Below are 16,542 nucleotides of genomic sequence, written 5' to 3' on the forward strand. Positions count from 1 at the left end.
CACAGATGTCCGTGTGGAAAAGAGGTTGATAAATTTGGAATCCACGGACTCTCTTGCCAAAGGAGCTCCGGTAGGCTGTTTAGGCATGGCTCTCTTAACGATACAATTAAAAGAGCTCTTGCCACCATAAATATTCCTGCGCTCATTGAGCCGGCAGGGATTAGTCGGGATGATGGCAAGAGACCTGATGGATTGACGCTGGTTCCCTGGGAACGGGGACGGGCGCTAATGTGGGACGCAACTTGCGTTGACACATTGGCCCCGTGTCATATCAGGAAGACAGCATCAAGACCGGGAGCCGCAGCAGAAACAGCTGAAAACGGCAAGCGGCGCAAGTATGCCTCTCTTATAGAGAGTTACATTTTTGTGCCGTTTGCCGTGGAGACCCTGGGGCCATGGAGTCTTAGTGCTAAAAATTTTTTACGAGACATTTCACCGCGATTAATAGCCTCAACTGGTGACAGAAGGGCTGGCTCATTTTTTGCGCAGCGGATCAGCCTGGCTGTCCAGCGCGGAAATGCAGCCAGTATTCTTGGCACCATTCCACGCGGTCATGATTTATATAGTAATTAGATAAGGCTAGCCTTAAGTTTTATTGTATTAAAAAAAAAATAGTAAAAAAAAAAAAAAAAAAATTAAAAATTATTACTTTCTAAATATATATACAGTTAATTAAAGTCGTAGTTAAATTTCTTTGATAATTGTTAATATTTTCTAAAGATATAAGTAAAATTAGTACAGTCTTGGAGGATGAGTACAGTGGTACCATAGTGGTACAGTGCGACAAGGCGATATCCATGCGATATCTCTATGGCGACAAGGCTCACTTGCATAGAGATTTGTGCATTGAGATAGTATTTGGGCCTTGGCACATTGGCACTTGAATGACATTGACAGGGGGGCGTATGACTATTGTAGAATAAAGGCTGCCACCAAATAAAACCTCCTCAATTTTAGGGAATATATTGAAAATGTCTATGTCAAAATCGAGAAGTTTTATCCAATTTTAACTGAATGAGAAATTGGAAAAGCCTTCCCTGTTTCCAAATCGAGAAAGAATGATAAAAACCATTTATAGGCCATGAACTTGCAACTTATCGTGTTTACCTGCTCAAATACTACCTATATTTCAAAGTATCGTCACATGATTCAAGATTTAGGATTTTGAAATGGTTTTGTTTTATAAGATAATAATACAATTTATAAGCGCCCTAAATCAGGGTAGGTACATTTTGATTTTTTTTGGGTAATTTAGAAGAAACTCCATAGGAACTCCTCCACAAACTAGGGTAAAGCCTATATCGAAAGTGGAAACACTGATTGAAATGTCAATTATTACTCACGTCAACGTCAAATTGTGGTCGAATTACGAACGGTGATTACGAATTGATTTTATTTCGAAGTAATGTGATTGTTTAATTTTTGTTAGCCTAGCTAAATATTACCTGCAAGATCGGCCTAATGGAATTTATAGAGCTTATACTTATTAATAAACTAGACGGAGTTATACTAAAATATCCTCATCATGAAAACGTGGATGGAACAGTCTGTATCACTGGGCATCACCTCATTTTAAGTTCTAGAAAAGAAGGCGTTCGTGAGCTATGGGTAGGTAAACACTAAAATTAACGTAATGAGCAAGTAAATAAATACAGGCGTTCTATATATTACTTAATTGCATGCATCTCATGAAATTTTTGTCAGTTAGAGTATGCCACCTTTGTGAAAAGATAAGTATAACATAGTCATATGCAAAATCTGACAGAAAATTGTTGCTTCGACAACAGCTAGGTAGGTACCAGCAAAAATAAAACGACAGAAAAAAATTGTTGCTTCGGCAACAGCAACAAGCAAAACATATAATAAATAAAATACAAATTCACACCTCATTGAAATGATATCAAAATTATAAATCTATTAAATTACAAACATATGCCCAATCATGGTTGAGCTGATATTTTAACTAACACTTTTATGTTTGTAAGCTCATCTTCTAAATTATTCATCAAAGGTAGTGCTAAATTATTTAATTAATTTATTATAGGTATCTGATTTATATGGAAAGATTAAAGTTAGCAGGATTTAAGTTTTTAAAAAGTCTTTCATTTTGTTTTTAACTTTGCAATGTGCATATCAGTTTATATAAATTAAGATGATGCCTGTGACTTGGTCACTGGGGATTTAGGTTTTTCGAAAATCCTCTGGGAATTCATTGATTTACTGAGATGAAACCTAGCCTATGGCTAATTCAGGGATGCAAGCTATCTCTGTAGCATAGAATGAGAAATATCTATTATAAGACCCGGAAATTGCTATTGCGCTGGAACCATGTCTCATTAACATCAAAATGAAGTCATTTGACGTATGTTTAACTAAAAATATACCATTAGCTCTAAACTTCAGTCTAGTGCTGATGTCACTAAAATAGCGGCCACGCGTATTAGCAATTTGCGGGACTTATATAAGTAGATATTGATTAGTAGGAAAATATGTTAAAACCAATCAGTAATCATCCACAGTCTACACCTACACAGTACACATCATGTACTGTAACAATAATATTAAATTTTATGACTCATGTGCAATATCCAACACAATAAATTTTATTTTATGACTAGCTAATGCCCGCGATTTAGGTTTCTAAAATTCCCATGGGAACTCTTTGATTTTCCGGGATAAAAAGTAGTCTATGTCATCTACCAGGTGTTTGACTATACCCATCCAAAAAATCACATCGATCTGTTGCTTCATTGCGACATGATTGAAGGACAAACCAACACACCAACCAACAATCACACTTTCGCATTTATAATGTGGGTAGTGATGTAGAAATAAGCATTCTGCTATTATACATTTACTGTTTACCTACAAAATTTATGAAAATTAAATTGTTATTAATTATACAATTTGTATAAATAAATAGAAGGTACCAGTCCCCATTACCAAAGGTTAGCTAGAAGAGAATACTTCAAAGTATCATGGCTGTCTTTGTACATTTTTTTAAATGTGCAATGAAGAGTTCAAAAAAATGTACACTTAGCTCTTTCTACTATATCCTTAGTCGCATGTTAGTTTATGTAGTAAATAAGCTTTTTGCCTGTGATTTGGTCCAGGTAAAAGATTTTTTGTTCCCATGGGAATACTTTTTTTCCTGGGAAAGTAAGTCCTCTGCCTAAACTCACCAAGATCAGTTTAATAGTTGAGACTTAAAATGGTAATAAAAAATAGACACTACATTATTACTAAAATATTACATTTGGATTCATAATCCTCATCATAATGTCAGCCTGTGAGCGTTCATTGTTGAATATAGGCCTTCCCTAGTGAGCTTTACCACACCCTGTCCTCAGTCTTCCTCATGCAGCGGCTTCCCTCTCTCTATTTATCTCATCGGTCCATTGTGCTGGAAGGTACTTATCATAGTGGCGATGGATGTTGCAGACAAAAAGTCCTAGAGCACAGACCTCATACTAGTAAGCATAGCATTTATAATAGTACAAAAATATTAGTTATTGATAGTTATCTTTGTAGCTTCTACACAAAAACATAGATAGCATAGAGAAAAAAGAGACTAAAGTAAGTGGAGGCATAATACAGGGTGGATCTATCTATCTAAAATGCAAGGATCTCAGAATATTTCAACTGGACATCAGCAATACAACAGAATTGAACCTTTTGATGCAGACCCTGGAGAATTTGTCAAGTATACAAGACCCGATTCTCTTCTACCCATTCTTTTATCGGCACATGCATCCTATCATGGAAAATGGGTATACATTGTATGGGTAAGTAGACAAAAGTTCTTATATTTTAGAACTAGCTTTATGCTCGCGACTTCTTCCGCGTGGACTATACAAATTTCAAACCCCAATTTTACCTCGTTTGCCTACGTCATAATAGCTACCTGCATGCCAAATTTCAGCCCAACCCATCCAGTAGCTTGAACTGTGCGTTGATAGATCAGTCAGTCAGTCGGTCAGTCACCTTTTCCTTTTATATATTTAGATTGTTTTATTTTTAGAACAATACATTTCTTCTGAAAGGAAATGAGAGAGAGATAGAAATTGAAATGAAATATAATATGAATAGTTGTTTTAACGTTAAAAAACTATTAACGTTAAAGATTTATTGACTTACTAAATGATGCCCGCGACTTCGTCCGCGTGGATTTAGGTTTTTAAAAATCCTGTGGGAACTCTTTGATTTTCCGGAAGAAAAAGTAGCCTATGTCCTTCCCTGGGATGCAAGCTACCTCTGTACCAAATTTCGTCAAAATCGGTTAAACGGATGGGCCGTGAAAAGCTAGCAGACAGACTGACAGACAGACACACTTTTGCATTTATAATATTAGTATGGATATTACAGCAAAAACATTAAAAAATACTCTTTTAAAATTGCAGTGTGGAAGGAGAATTTACAAAAGTGTTAGCGACAGAGGAATGGCGGATATCACGCGTGAACCAGCACTACACGGTGTGTCCCGCCTATCCCAAGGGCGTGGTGGTGCCTAAGATTATTGACGATGAGATGTTAGCCGCCGCTGCCACGTTTCGACAAGGTGGCAGGTTTCCCGTGCTCTCTTATCGACATAATAATGGTGTAAGTTCATATCTTATCCCTTCTGACTCCAATCATATCCATCAGCCTGTAAACGCCCACTGCTAGAAATAGGACTTTACAAGAGCGTGCCACCAAAATTCGATCCTGGGCACGCTCCTTAACTATACAGAACTATGTGCGTTTTGAGAAATTAAATATCACTTCTTCTTCTTTTCTTCTCTATATGGCTCTTTGTACTGCGGTTTGTAGTCCGCAATAATTCCGCCAATGTCAATTCAGTGGAGAAAAGAGCGTTGTAATTTGGTTCTTGAATTCCTTTCATGAGAGACTTTTTTCAATCCTTTGTTAGACCTAGACATCACACAGACAACACAAGTTATGACGGGCTAGGAAAACATCGTGAGAAAACCTGCATGCCTGAAGAGTTCTTCATAATATTCTTGGTGGTGTGTGAAGTCTGCCTATCTGTACTTGGCCAGCATGGTGGACTATCCTTTAAACCCTTGTTATTTTGAGAAGAAAGCCATGCTCAGTAGAGGACTGATGAGGGTGCAGTGGGGTGAAATTTTTTAAAACCGAAAACCCTCTGATATTTGTATTTCAGGGTTCTTGAGTGGGTTGAGATTATGACCTGACCTGACGCCACGTGGCGTCAATAGAAACTAACTATATTTCCCTATTTCTAGGCAGTATTACTAAGAGCCGGTCAGCCACTATACGGGCCCAAACACCGACGCTGCAGGCCCGACGAGGCGATATTGAATACTGTAGTGAGCGCTGGCATGAAAGGCGTTATATACGACTTGAGGAGCTCCAACGCGATACTACAGCAGCAAAATAAAGGTGAACTAAATTGAAAAAAATCCTTTTGGATAAACAAATTTCAGGATCATGTGGCGGAGTACTCCTTTTTGTAACATGATTTAGGCTACATAATGGGTATACCTTATGCATGTGCATAGATGTGTCCAATTATAAATAAGAATAATATGTGTGAATTTGTATATATGTATTATGAATAGATAGATTAGATAAGTACAACTAAAAATAATTCCGTGACATACTTTATTCCGGCACTTCTTCTACTTGTGGTCTTTTGACTTTACTACTCAAGTATTAGAGGCGCCGGGATAACCTAACCAGGTCTAACTAGTAATGTGTGGTACAGCTTTAAAAAATAAACGTTTTTCTTTCTTTTAACTTAGCAAGAAAAAAGGCTTTATGGCCCCATATCATTTTAAAATTCAAATTCTAGCCAACTAGTGACCCTTATACTACATCTGCGACTTTACTATGGGTGCGGAAAGCAAATTCAACTGAGAAGAGCCGGCAAGAAAATCAGCATTTACCTACTCTTTTTAAATTTAAAAAATTCTGATTTGATAAAAACTAAAGTAGTTATTATAGTACATCCACAAAAAAACCAAATAAACCTGTGAATGGATGCTAAGTACTTAAGCAACGTTTATTAAAAAAAAAAAATCTTTTTTATTCAAGTAAACTTTCACAAGTGCTTTCGAATCGTCAGATGCATCTACACTGGTTCGGAATGCCAGCCGGAATTATTTTTTAAGAGCCAGTAAAAAACTCACTGCTGTCAGAGTTAATTTGATTGGGTCGTAGAATAATCTGATGTACACAATCTCTAAGCTCAATTGACAGAACTAAATGTATTGCTATCCCTTTCATAATAGTCCCTATGGAAAAGTATTAATTACACTAGAGTTAGACCTGTCAGTATAGTTTAATTTAGAGATTGTGATTGTGTATTTGTAACTCACACAGAATTCGACCTCAAGAGTACGCATATACAAGGTTTTGCATGAAAACAAAATCGTAAAATGTTGGCGAGAGACAGGGTAGAATGCTTTGTTATGATTGGCGGACTCAAAAGTCACGTAATCAAGACAATGTGCGGAATGAGGGTACCGAACTTTTATGCTAAGCAAGTGCCCAAGCTTGGCGATCTCGGGTGTCCGACTATTAGGCGTCTATATACATAGGTGGTGGTCTGTGGTACAACGGAATTTGCCACAAATCACAATGGCATATTTTTTGTATGTTTGCAGGTGGAGGGAGTGAAAGTCCCGCCAACTATTCGCAATGGAAAATATACAACAGGTCCATGGACGAAGTGGATAACCAACAGCAGTTATTGGAGAACTTTTCTAAACTTATCGAAGGTATCTGCTCTGTTATTTGAACTTGAATCACAGTATAAAAGGAGACAGTAGACCGAGGCGGGACGCCTTTGACCGACGTGGTAAATGACGACCACGATGACCTTTCAACGTAAGGCTCTACTACCTAGGCCAGTTCGGGTCGCTTCTTTGTCCCGCATTGCTTTGTCTAGACAGCTTCGTCGAACCTTTGTATGTACAGTACGCGGCAGAAAGTAATGTACATCGGCCTTTAGAGTGCCATTTCGGCTTTGTAGAGCGTTGTCTCTGTCACTCAGACATATATATATATTTTTTTTAATAGATATAGCGAGCAAACGAGCAGGCGGGTCACCTGATGTTAAGTGATTACCATGAACATTTGCAGCACCAGAGGAACCGCCGATGCGTTGCCGGTCTTTTAGGAATTTGTTGGTCCGCCCCTTGAATAACCCCATGTTATAATCTAGTGGGAACACCGCCGACCTATATGACGTTTTGTCGGTCTCAATGACAGAGACAACGCTCTACAAATCTGGTATCCTTCTTAAGATCGATATAAATTACTTTCGCCGCGTACTGTAATAACATAATATCCTGCACTTGAATAGTGCGCGCAAAACAAGTAGTCAACATTTGCATAGTACATTAATCTGCCGCTCTGTCGCAGCTTCACTTATACCACAGACGCTCGACTCAAAAGTCCACCTTTAGTCGTCCATCAATAAATTCTGCATCAGTTAATTCTATTAATCATGAGTGAAGAATGATTGATGATTTTTTGAAGTTCCGTTTGATGCCTTCCAGCATGCGTAGATCGGGAAATATCAAGCGACAAGTGGTTATCCAAGCTAGAGTCCTCTGGCTGGCCGGAGTCCGTGAGAAATGCGCTGCACACTGCCTGTATAGTTGCTCAGCATATACACCAGGTATGATGAATACTTACTTGTCTCATATACCTACTTAAAGTTAATAAAATCTTAAAGTTAATAAAATCTTATCTTTCACAACTTCCAGATAAACTTGGTTTAACAAATAAAGACGTTATGACAGTTTTTGTATTGGGAAACTGTCAAGATGACTATCCGTTGGATAAAATTTATCTAGCGGTTGTGAAGCAGGCATTTAGACGTTTAAATAAATATCGACTCTATTTACAAAGCAATAAAGTGCAATTAAACTCGCACAGGAATACAATTAAAAGTTATCTGGCGGTTCTGAAACAGGCCCTAGGCGTTTAAATAAATAGCGACTCTGTTTACAACGCATTAATGTGCAAATAAATTCGCACAGGACTACAATAATTAAAAGTTAAACAAACGCCTCTCTTTCAATCGCGTAAACTGTTATCTTTTTTCTCACTTATGAGATCGAAGGGAATCGGGAGCCGCTGGTGGTTGGCGCCGCATCTCTGGTCACTTGATCAAGTGAATCGCTCAAAATATATGGCAGCAAACTGCGCGAGTGTTTTGTCCGCCAAGAGAGCGTCCCTGAGCGAGTTTTTTTCTTTGATAACTCTTGTCGCCGTGACAAAATATTGGAGAGAGAGAGTTTTTCCGACAGTGTGCACAGTCAGCGATCAACTCCTAATGTATTTATATCTTTTTGACACGTAATCATATTCGATTGCATATTTCTTGAGCGAGAAAATAGTGGATAGTTAGTCGCTTCTTCATAGGCCCGGCGTGGGACAAGTGCCTGAAGTACATCCACCTGACTAATAGAAAAAAAACCGGCCAAGTGCGAGTCAGGCTCGCGCAATGAGGGTTCCGTACTACAGTCGTATTTTTTCGACATTTTGCACGATAATTCAAAAACATGATGCATAAAAATACATAAAAAATCTGTTTTAGAATGCACACAAGACCTTTCATATGATACCCCACTTGATATAGTTATCTTACTTCGAAAATTGAAATTACTAATTATTAGTTCATGACCACAATTTAATTTTTTTTGTGTGATGTAACCATAAATTCACGGTTTTCAGATTTTACCCCGAATGTCTGCTATAAGACCTACCTATCTGCCAAACTTCATGATTCTAGGTCAACGGAAAGTACCCTGTAGGTTTCTTGACAGACCGACAGACAGACAGACAGATAACAAAGTGATCCTATAAGGGTTCCGTTTTTCCTTTTGAGGTACGGAACCCTAAAAACTACTCACTAAAACGAAAAGGCTTATCAAAGTGAAGCCAGTTGTGACTATTTGTTTTAAGGTGGGTAACAATAAATTTTCAGAAAGCAGAACCAGTCCTAATACACGGAACGCGGGGAGAGGACGCAACACTATTAGTTTGCTCATTAGTACAAATTATTCTTAATCCTGACTGCCGGACTATACGAGGGTAAATATTAAATTGTTATTTTGTGTTTTAGACCCAGACTAACTTCTTCCCGTGGATAGAGTATAGTGGATCTAATCCAAACTCATAAAATAAATGCGAAAGTGTGTCCTTCTGTCTACTAGCTTTTTACGGCTCATCTCTTCAACTGATTTTGACGTTCGGTGCAGAGATAGCTTGCATCCTGGGGCAGGACGTAGCGTACTTTTTATCCCAGAAAATTAAAGAGTTCCCACGCGATTTTTAAAAACCTAAACCACGTGAATGAAGTCACGGCCATCATCTAATCTAAACTTAATATTATAAAGAGATAAAGTTTGTTAGTAGGAAGTAATCTTTGGAACTACTGAACCGACTTTGAAAATTCTTTCACCAGTAGAAAGCTACATTATTCCTGAGTAACATAGGCTTTATTTTATTTTCATTTCATCATTCATTAAAAATCCTTACGAAAATTGTAACAGGTAATCGACATTTATGCGAAGCCAGGGTGGGTCGGTTGTAACTAATAACTTACAAACCTTTTTTCTTTATAGGTTACAAGCTTTAATAGAAAGGGAGTGGCTTCAAGCAGGCCACCCCTTTGGCACCAGATTAAGATCAGGTCCATACTCAGCATCACAAGCTAGATCAGCACCAACGTTTCCTCTGTTCTTGGATTGCGTGCGGCAGTTCTTGGAGCAGTTCCCCTGCAGCTTCGAATATCGACAGTGCTTCCTTGTTACGTTGTTTGAACACGCGTATGCTAGTCAATATGGTAAGTTTTCAAATTTTATTCTATTTATTTATTTATTTATTTGGGACTTTATTGTCCCTAATAAATAATTGCATATTATGTATTAAAAATGTAACTTAAATCTGTCAAAAAAGTTGGTAATGTATATAACCAACTACACTATCCACAATTTTGCAACAGAACTACTTGCTTCTGCTTGAGGTCTTTTGACTTTACTGCTCAAGTATTAGAGGCGCCGGTATAACCTAACTAGGTCTAGGTCTGTGGCACAGCTTTAAAAATAAACGTTTTTCTTTCTTTCTTTCAACTACGGCGACACTTAACCTAATTTAAAACAAACGACTTAAACTATACAGAAATTATTAAATTGTTGCTTGAAATATTTTTCTTTTACGTTATGTCGACAAATCACACTAACACTAAATGATAAATCAATGATCTCCATGTAGTACTAAACTAGGCACTAACCACATCCTTCTGAACTGAAATGTTTGCTGGCTGTAGTAACTCGTTGTTGCTTACAACTGGATGTGCAGACAACACTTCTTTACGGCGATTACGCACTACACTCCGTCATCTGAGTTCAAAGTCAAAGTCAAATGATTTATTCAAAATAGGTAATAAATTACTCTTATTGATGGTCTGGTATGGTGTTAGATTTGTAAGATATAGTGGAGATAATTATTACGCAAACTTAAAACTAAAGCTACGAGGGTTACAAACGCGCCCAGGTCTGAGAAGAGCCCACAACAAACTCAGCCGGGTATCATCAGCCGGGTTCTATCCGTCATCCGTGAGAATACCAGCGATTATCTACGACATACGTCATATAGTAAGTTCCCATACTCGGATGAACTCGGATAGGATGTAGTGCATAACCGCTCTTACCCTCCGTAAAAATTTAAAATAAAACACTTCTTTATTCTTAAAGAGTTCCAAAGTCTAAATTAAAAACTCCTATTTTTAGGGTTCCGTACCTCAAAAGGAAAAACGGAACCCTTATAGGATCACTTTGTTGTCTGTCTGTCTGTCTGTCTGTCCGTCTGTCTGTCAAGAAACCTACAGGGTACTTCTCGTTGACCTAGAATCATGAAATTTGGTAGGTAGGTAGATCTTATAGCTGACATTTGGGGAAAAATCTGAAAACCGTGAATTTAGGGTTAGATCACACAAAAAAAATTGTGGTCATGAAGTAATAATTAGTATTTTGAACTTTCGAAGTGAGTGACTATATCAAGTGGGGTATCATATGAAAGGTCTTCACCTGTACATTCTAAAACAGATTTTTATTTATTTTTATGCATCATAGTTTTTGAATTATCGTGCAAAATGTCGAAAAAATACGACTGTAGTACGGGACCCTCATTGCGCGAGCCTGACTCGCACTTGGCCGGTTTTTATTTCCAGGTACATTCCTCTGTGATAGCGATCAGGAACGTGAAACACGTGGCGTTTATGATCAGACTACGAGTATATGGTCGTGGATCAACCAGCCAGACGAACTGACGACCTACATCAACCCGCTTTACGACCCCACGCCTAATGTTATATGGCCTTCCGTTGCACCCATGAGCTACGTCATTTGGGAAGGTAAGAAAAATGCAGTTAGAAACCTTTTATAGATCAAACTAATAATAATAAATAACAAATATCTTTATTTCATCAGACAACAAAGGCCCACAATATTATGTTAGTAACCATCTTAACCTATGTTAGAGAGTCTATAATATAATAGTATTAGTAAGGAACTTATTCTATGTTAGTTAATATAATAATAAGAAATAAGAATGATCTGTTGCTGCATTGCTGAAGGAAGCTGCGCTGTTGCAACATGACAGGAGGACAAACCTATTGGTTTGTCCTCCAACATTTTTGCTTTATAATATGGGTGGTGACTTAACTATAGTTGGCAACGTTCTTTTTCCAGAACTCTACCTCCGCTGGCTGGCCCACCAACATACGGAAGAGCGCGAAGAGCAGTACAAGATTATACGCACGCGCGAGCAACACTTACGCGCGCAGGCCTTACAGCTGCGCAGAGAACTGCTCGATCTAGCTAACCAATACTATGCGCCCACTGGTAAATGATGCGGTTACTTTATCCATAACGTGTACCAATAAAGAGGGGATCATTCTATCTCACTTATACAGTATACTTGTATGTAGTGTGTGAGTGAAATGGAATGATAAGCGATGCTTCGATTCGATTCGTTTCTTTACTAACATTCCTATAAAAACTGTTGAATATTTTATATTAGAATATTTTATTCTTCGTCCGGTTTTTTAAAATCATATGGGAACTCTTATATGTTCCGAGATAAATTATCTATCTATATTATTCCGAGATAGATATCTTGAGAGTGATTATACCTTGGAATTAACACATAGGCTACTTTTTTTCCGTAAAACTCCATGGTTTTCGCGGGATTTTTTATACATATGCAACACTAGGTGAACCCCGCGGCTTCGCCCGCGTGGATTTAGGTTTCTTAATATCGCGTGGGAATTCTTAAATTTTCTGGGATAAAAAGTAGCCCATGTCCTTCCCCAGGATGCAAGCTATCTCTGTACCAAATTTCATCAAAATCGTTTGAATGGATGGGCAGTGAAAAGTTAGCAGACAGACAGACATCCTTTCGCATTTAATATTATAAATTAGTCAAGAAATGGGGCCGATTCTCTTGTACACAATCTCTAAACGTAACTAAATTAACAGGTCTAAATCTAATGCTATCCTTTTCCGCGAGCAACAGTATGAAAGGGATAGCAATAGATTTAGACGTGCCATTTTAGTTTAGTTTAGAGATTGTGTACAACGGAATTAGTCACAATGTCTAATTTTCACATCTGAAGTCTATCTTTTTCTATAATGAGCATTGTGAAAAAGGTAGCACTATATTTAAACTTCTTAATTTAGTTGAGTTTATCTAGCACCACTATGAGAAAAATAATTACTGTTTTATGGTGCTAATTCTGGTGTACGAAATCTTTTTAATTAGTGCCGTACTTGTCACAATGTTCTCTGCGGTAAAAGATGTCACAACTTTTAGATATGTCAGTTTACGAAATTTTGTATTGTGGCTAATTCTTTATATACAATCTCTAAACTAAACTAAACTAAAATGACGGTTCTGAATTTTTTCGTAAGTATCCCTTTTATATGCTCCCTCCCTGCAAAAAACAACAGCACTAAATTAAGAACCTGTCAATTTAGTTTAGTAGAACAGAATTAGTCCGTGTAGCTAATTATGTTATGTACAAGCTCTTAACTAAGATGACGGGTCTATATATATTGCTAGCCCTGCGGGAAAAGATCAATTAAACTTAGACCTGTCAATTTAGTTTAGAAATTGTGTAGAATACAACAGGATCAGCTCCAATCTCATCTATCTAGTTTGTATCTACTTTGCCAACAAAGTATAAAAGTTTAATACAATTAATTATATTGGTTCAGAGTACAGACTGCAATGACATTAAATTATATTATGATTTATGATATAAGCTCTCTTCGTATAAGAATTATTTTATTATAGGTTAGTTAAAGTACCTAGCTGTTTTGAAAAAACAACTAAATTATGCCCTATGTATTAAAAAAAAATCAGACGAGTACTTCAAAGAAGAATTGCAGTTTATGACATGTATTCTTAAGTTGTTATTTTTTAGTTGTATTTTTATGTATAGTTACTAAATGATGCCCGCGACTTCGTCCGCGTGGGTGTAGGTAAAAATCCCGTTGGAACTCTTTGATTTTCCGAAATAAAAAGTAGCCTATGTCCGTCCCCGGGGTGTAAGCTAATTCTGTACTAAAATTCTGTATCAAAATTGGTTAAACTGTTGGACCGTGAAAAGCAAGCAGGCAGACAGACACTTTCGCATTTATAATATACTCATAAGTATGGAAGTATGGATTTATTACGTAATCATTGAAGGATTTTACTTAAAACCAAATTTATATATTTTTACTACTCTAATTAAAAGATGTGAATCATGTTTAACGCCTAAATTCATACATTGTAAATTTTTATAGCTCAAAGCCGAAATGCAGGCATATCACGATTGGCCTAGGCAATCTTCAGGAATGCCCTGAGCGCTTAGTCCAAAACCACAGTTCACGACAGTTAGGGAATTTCTAACAAAACGTCGAGGCTTCGACGTCACTGGCAGGCGTCAAATGTTAGTATATTTGACGTAGGTAGCCCTATTTTTCTATGATTTCAAGTCACCATAGTGTAATTTCTAGTCCATGCCGCATTGGTAAATGGAGTTTCGACTTTGGACTAGGAATTGAGCAAAAACCGAAGTTTTTGTTCTGGACTAAGTGCTCTGGGCATTTCTGTGCATTGCCTAGGCCTAGGCCAATCGCAATGTGCCGGAATTTCAGCGTTGGACTATAAACATATCAATAAAACATAAGTAGTTAGATATATACTTATATATAACATGCCTAATTTTGTATATTTTTTACGTAAATGACTGTCTGAATAAATTATGATAAAGAAACTTGTAAATTTAAATGTAACGTCTTTTTTTGTATAAAATTGTATAATGAGTCAGTTTATGATTAAGTTATGAAAAATGAAAATATTTGTTGTCAATTAAATATTTGCACATGAATAGACTGGTTTTGTTTCTACATCATAGTTCTGGCTCACTACAGAGCTTATGCTAACCAACTAACTTATGCTCGCGACTTCGTCCTCGTGAACTACATAAATTTCAACCCCATATTTTACTCCCTTAGGGGTTGAATTTCAAAAATCCCTTACCGGACGCCTAGGTACGTCATAATAGCTATCTGCATGCCGAATTTCAGCCCAATCCGTCCAGTAGTTTCAGCTGTGCGTTGATAGATCAGTCGAACCTTTTCCTTTTATATATTTAGAAAAATCATTTACCGTTATGCAAAGTGATCACTAGATCAACGAGGTGTGGATAATGTATTCAAATGATACAATTTTATCAGTAAGTACAATGTGGGTACATACCTACACGTAAAGTGCCGACTGACCGAACAATGAAGATGAATGATAAACTAAAACTACAGTACAAACTGAATGGAATGGCAAAGTAGGTACCTATCTAATGCTTTTAGTGTTCTTGCAAAAAAGTCGTAGGTACCTAGATAAAATACATACCCTAACTTCTTAAATTACAAAAATATTGGAAAACTACAATAATGAGCCCGCGAATTTTTTCCTCGTGGATATAGGTTTTTGAAATTCCCGTGAGAACTTGATTTTCCCGGATAAAAAGTAATTTATGCCAGTCTCCATATTTATTCATAGTTTTATTTTAGTTTATTCATAAACGTGGGCGGCGCACTTCGGACGCACCGCACCGCAGCGCACCGTACCATATCTGTACAATAGTACAAAAAATAACAATTATTTTTTCATTTCCATGGCGGCCTTTTAAAAAAATATAGTTTGTTATAGCGTAGCGGAAATTACACATTTCTGTTAAAATTTCAACTCTACCTATTACGGTTCACGAGATCCAGCCCCCTAACAGATCGACGGACGGACAGAGTACGGGCAGCAGAGGCTTTAGGGCCATTGGCACTCTTCGGGTACTCAACCCTAACAATGGCATCTCCATACAATTTTGGCCAATTTATGCAAAGTTAATGTTAACTTTGAATATATACCTACACTACCTGTACTATTATGTATTCTGAGACGTAGGATGGGGTTTGAACCGTTGACTTTTAAGTTTAAGCTATTGATGAGTTTTCTAAATATCCTACGGTATTTTTAAGAAACCCAAATCCACCCGGACGAAGCCGTGGGTCTTATCATATCATCTAGTGTTTCAATAAAAATATTCTTTATAGGCCCCAGAGCCCAGAGATGGAAAAGGCGGGCGCAGATAAAATACTACTACACCGGTAATGATGCGGTTGTGGTAATTACGGTCGTTCACCCCGCTGTAGTGGTGCTACGCGTTATTCTATAAACTGAGGCTCTGCTTGCTCTGAGCAAGTCAACACTATTCACACAACAACAATGAAACATGGGAATACACTTAGATTATTTATTTTTAACGGTAAAAGCATAAAAAACTTATGTACTTACTGTCTTACAGATAACTTGTATCTCCGAAAATAAGGCTGACTTGTTTCTAAAAGTCAGTTCCTTTTCTTATATACCTACGTGACAATAAAAAATGAAAATAAAGTGTGATTTTATAAAAAAATGTTTGATTTTATTTAAAAAATTATAAAAAATCGTCATTTATTTTGTGCTAGATGATGCCCACGACTTCGTCCGCGGGGATTTAGGTTTTAAAAATCCCGTGGGAACTCTTTGATTTTCTGGGATAAAAAGTAGTATGTCCTTCCCCGGGGATGGAAGCTATATCTGTACCAAATTTCGTCAAAATCGGTTGAACGGATGGGTCGTGAAAGGCTAGCGCCTAGCTAAGCTAGCGGCAGACAGACAGACAGATACATTTTCGCATTTATAATATTAAGTAGTATGGATTTGTTTTCTATTTTGATTTCAGGAACTTAACTTTTCTACGCAGTAAATAATTTTGCTTCAATCATCAAAACTCACACTCATGTTTTAATCAATTCATCATCATCAATTCAATCAATCAATGAGCCTGTTTGCGTCCACTGTTGGACATAGGCCTTCCAAAGAGTGCGCCACCACACACGATCCTCCGCCTTCCTCATCCACCCATTTTACCGCTACCTTCTTAAGGTCGACAGTTCAGCCGGTCGTCAGTCCAGTAGT

The 16,542-nt window shown here is 37.3% G+C and overlaps 2 protein-coding genes across 3 annotated transcripts in view; one reads left to right on the top strand and one right to left on the bottom strand.

The window, feature by feature from the left end:
* LOC138404778 (uncharacterized) overlaps positions 1-16,542 on the bottom strand; it is a 218,962-nt gene that overhangs the window by 142,120 nt on the left and 60,300 nt on the right. The window lies entirely within an intron of this gene.
* LOC117997247 (myotubularin-related protein 9) lies at positions 1,362-14,406 on the top strand. 2 transcript variants are annotated; one of them, XM_034985490.2, is made up of 10 exons: positions 1,362-1,608; positions 3,532-3,785; positions 4,401-4,599; positions 5,247-5,403; positions 6,630-6,743; positions 7,527-7,648; positions 8,963-9,069; positions 9,603-9,823; positions 11,210-11,392; positions 11,730-14,406. In XM_034985490.2, exons 1-10 carry the CDS (start codon positions 1,462-1,464, stop codon positions 11,888-11,890), a joined length of 1,665 nt encoding a protein of 554 aa, XP_034841381.1. In that variant the 5' UTR covers positions 1,362-1,461; the 3' UTR covers positions 11,891-14,406. The 2 variants fall into 2 exon arrangements, with proteins under 2 accessions (XP_034841381.1, XP_069365885.1); XM_069509784.1 differs by having other exon boundaries at positions 1,522-1,608; positions 3,520-3,785.

The sequence above is a fragment of the Maniola hyperantus genome, chromosome 4, assembly GCF_902806685.2.
Source record: "Maniola hyperantus chromosome 4, iAphHyp1.2, whole genome shotgun sequence".
NCBI classification, from domain to species: Eukaryota; Metazoa; Arthropoda; class Insecta; order Lepidoptera; family Nymphalidae; genus Maniola; species Maniola hyperantus.

What these genes read in the sequence shown, in the direction of transcription:
- LOC117997247 (XM_034985490.2), top strand. Translation starts at nt 1,462, where the DNA reads ATGGAATTTATAGAGCTTATACTTATTAATAAACTAGACGGAGTTATA. An exon ending in ACTACAGCAGCAAAATAAAG is followed by an intron (nt 5,404 to 6,629) that starts GTGAACTAAATT and finishes GTATGTTTGCAG; the next exon opens with GTGGAGGGAGTGAAAGTCCC. An exon ending in CTTTTCTAAACTTATCGAAG is followed by an intron (nt 6,744 to 7,526) that starts GTATCTGCTCTG and finishes GATGCCTTCCAG; the next exon opens with CATGCGTAGATCGGGAAATA.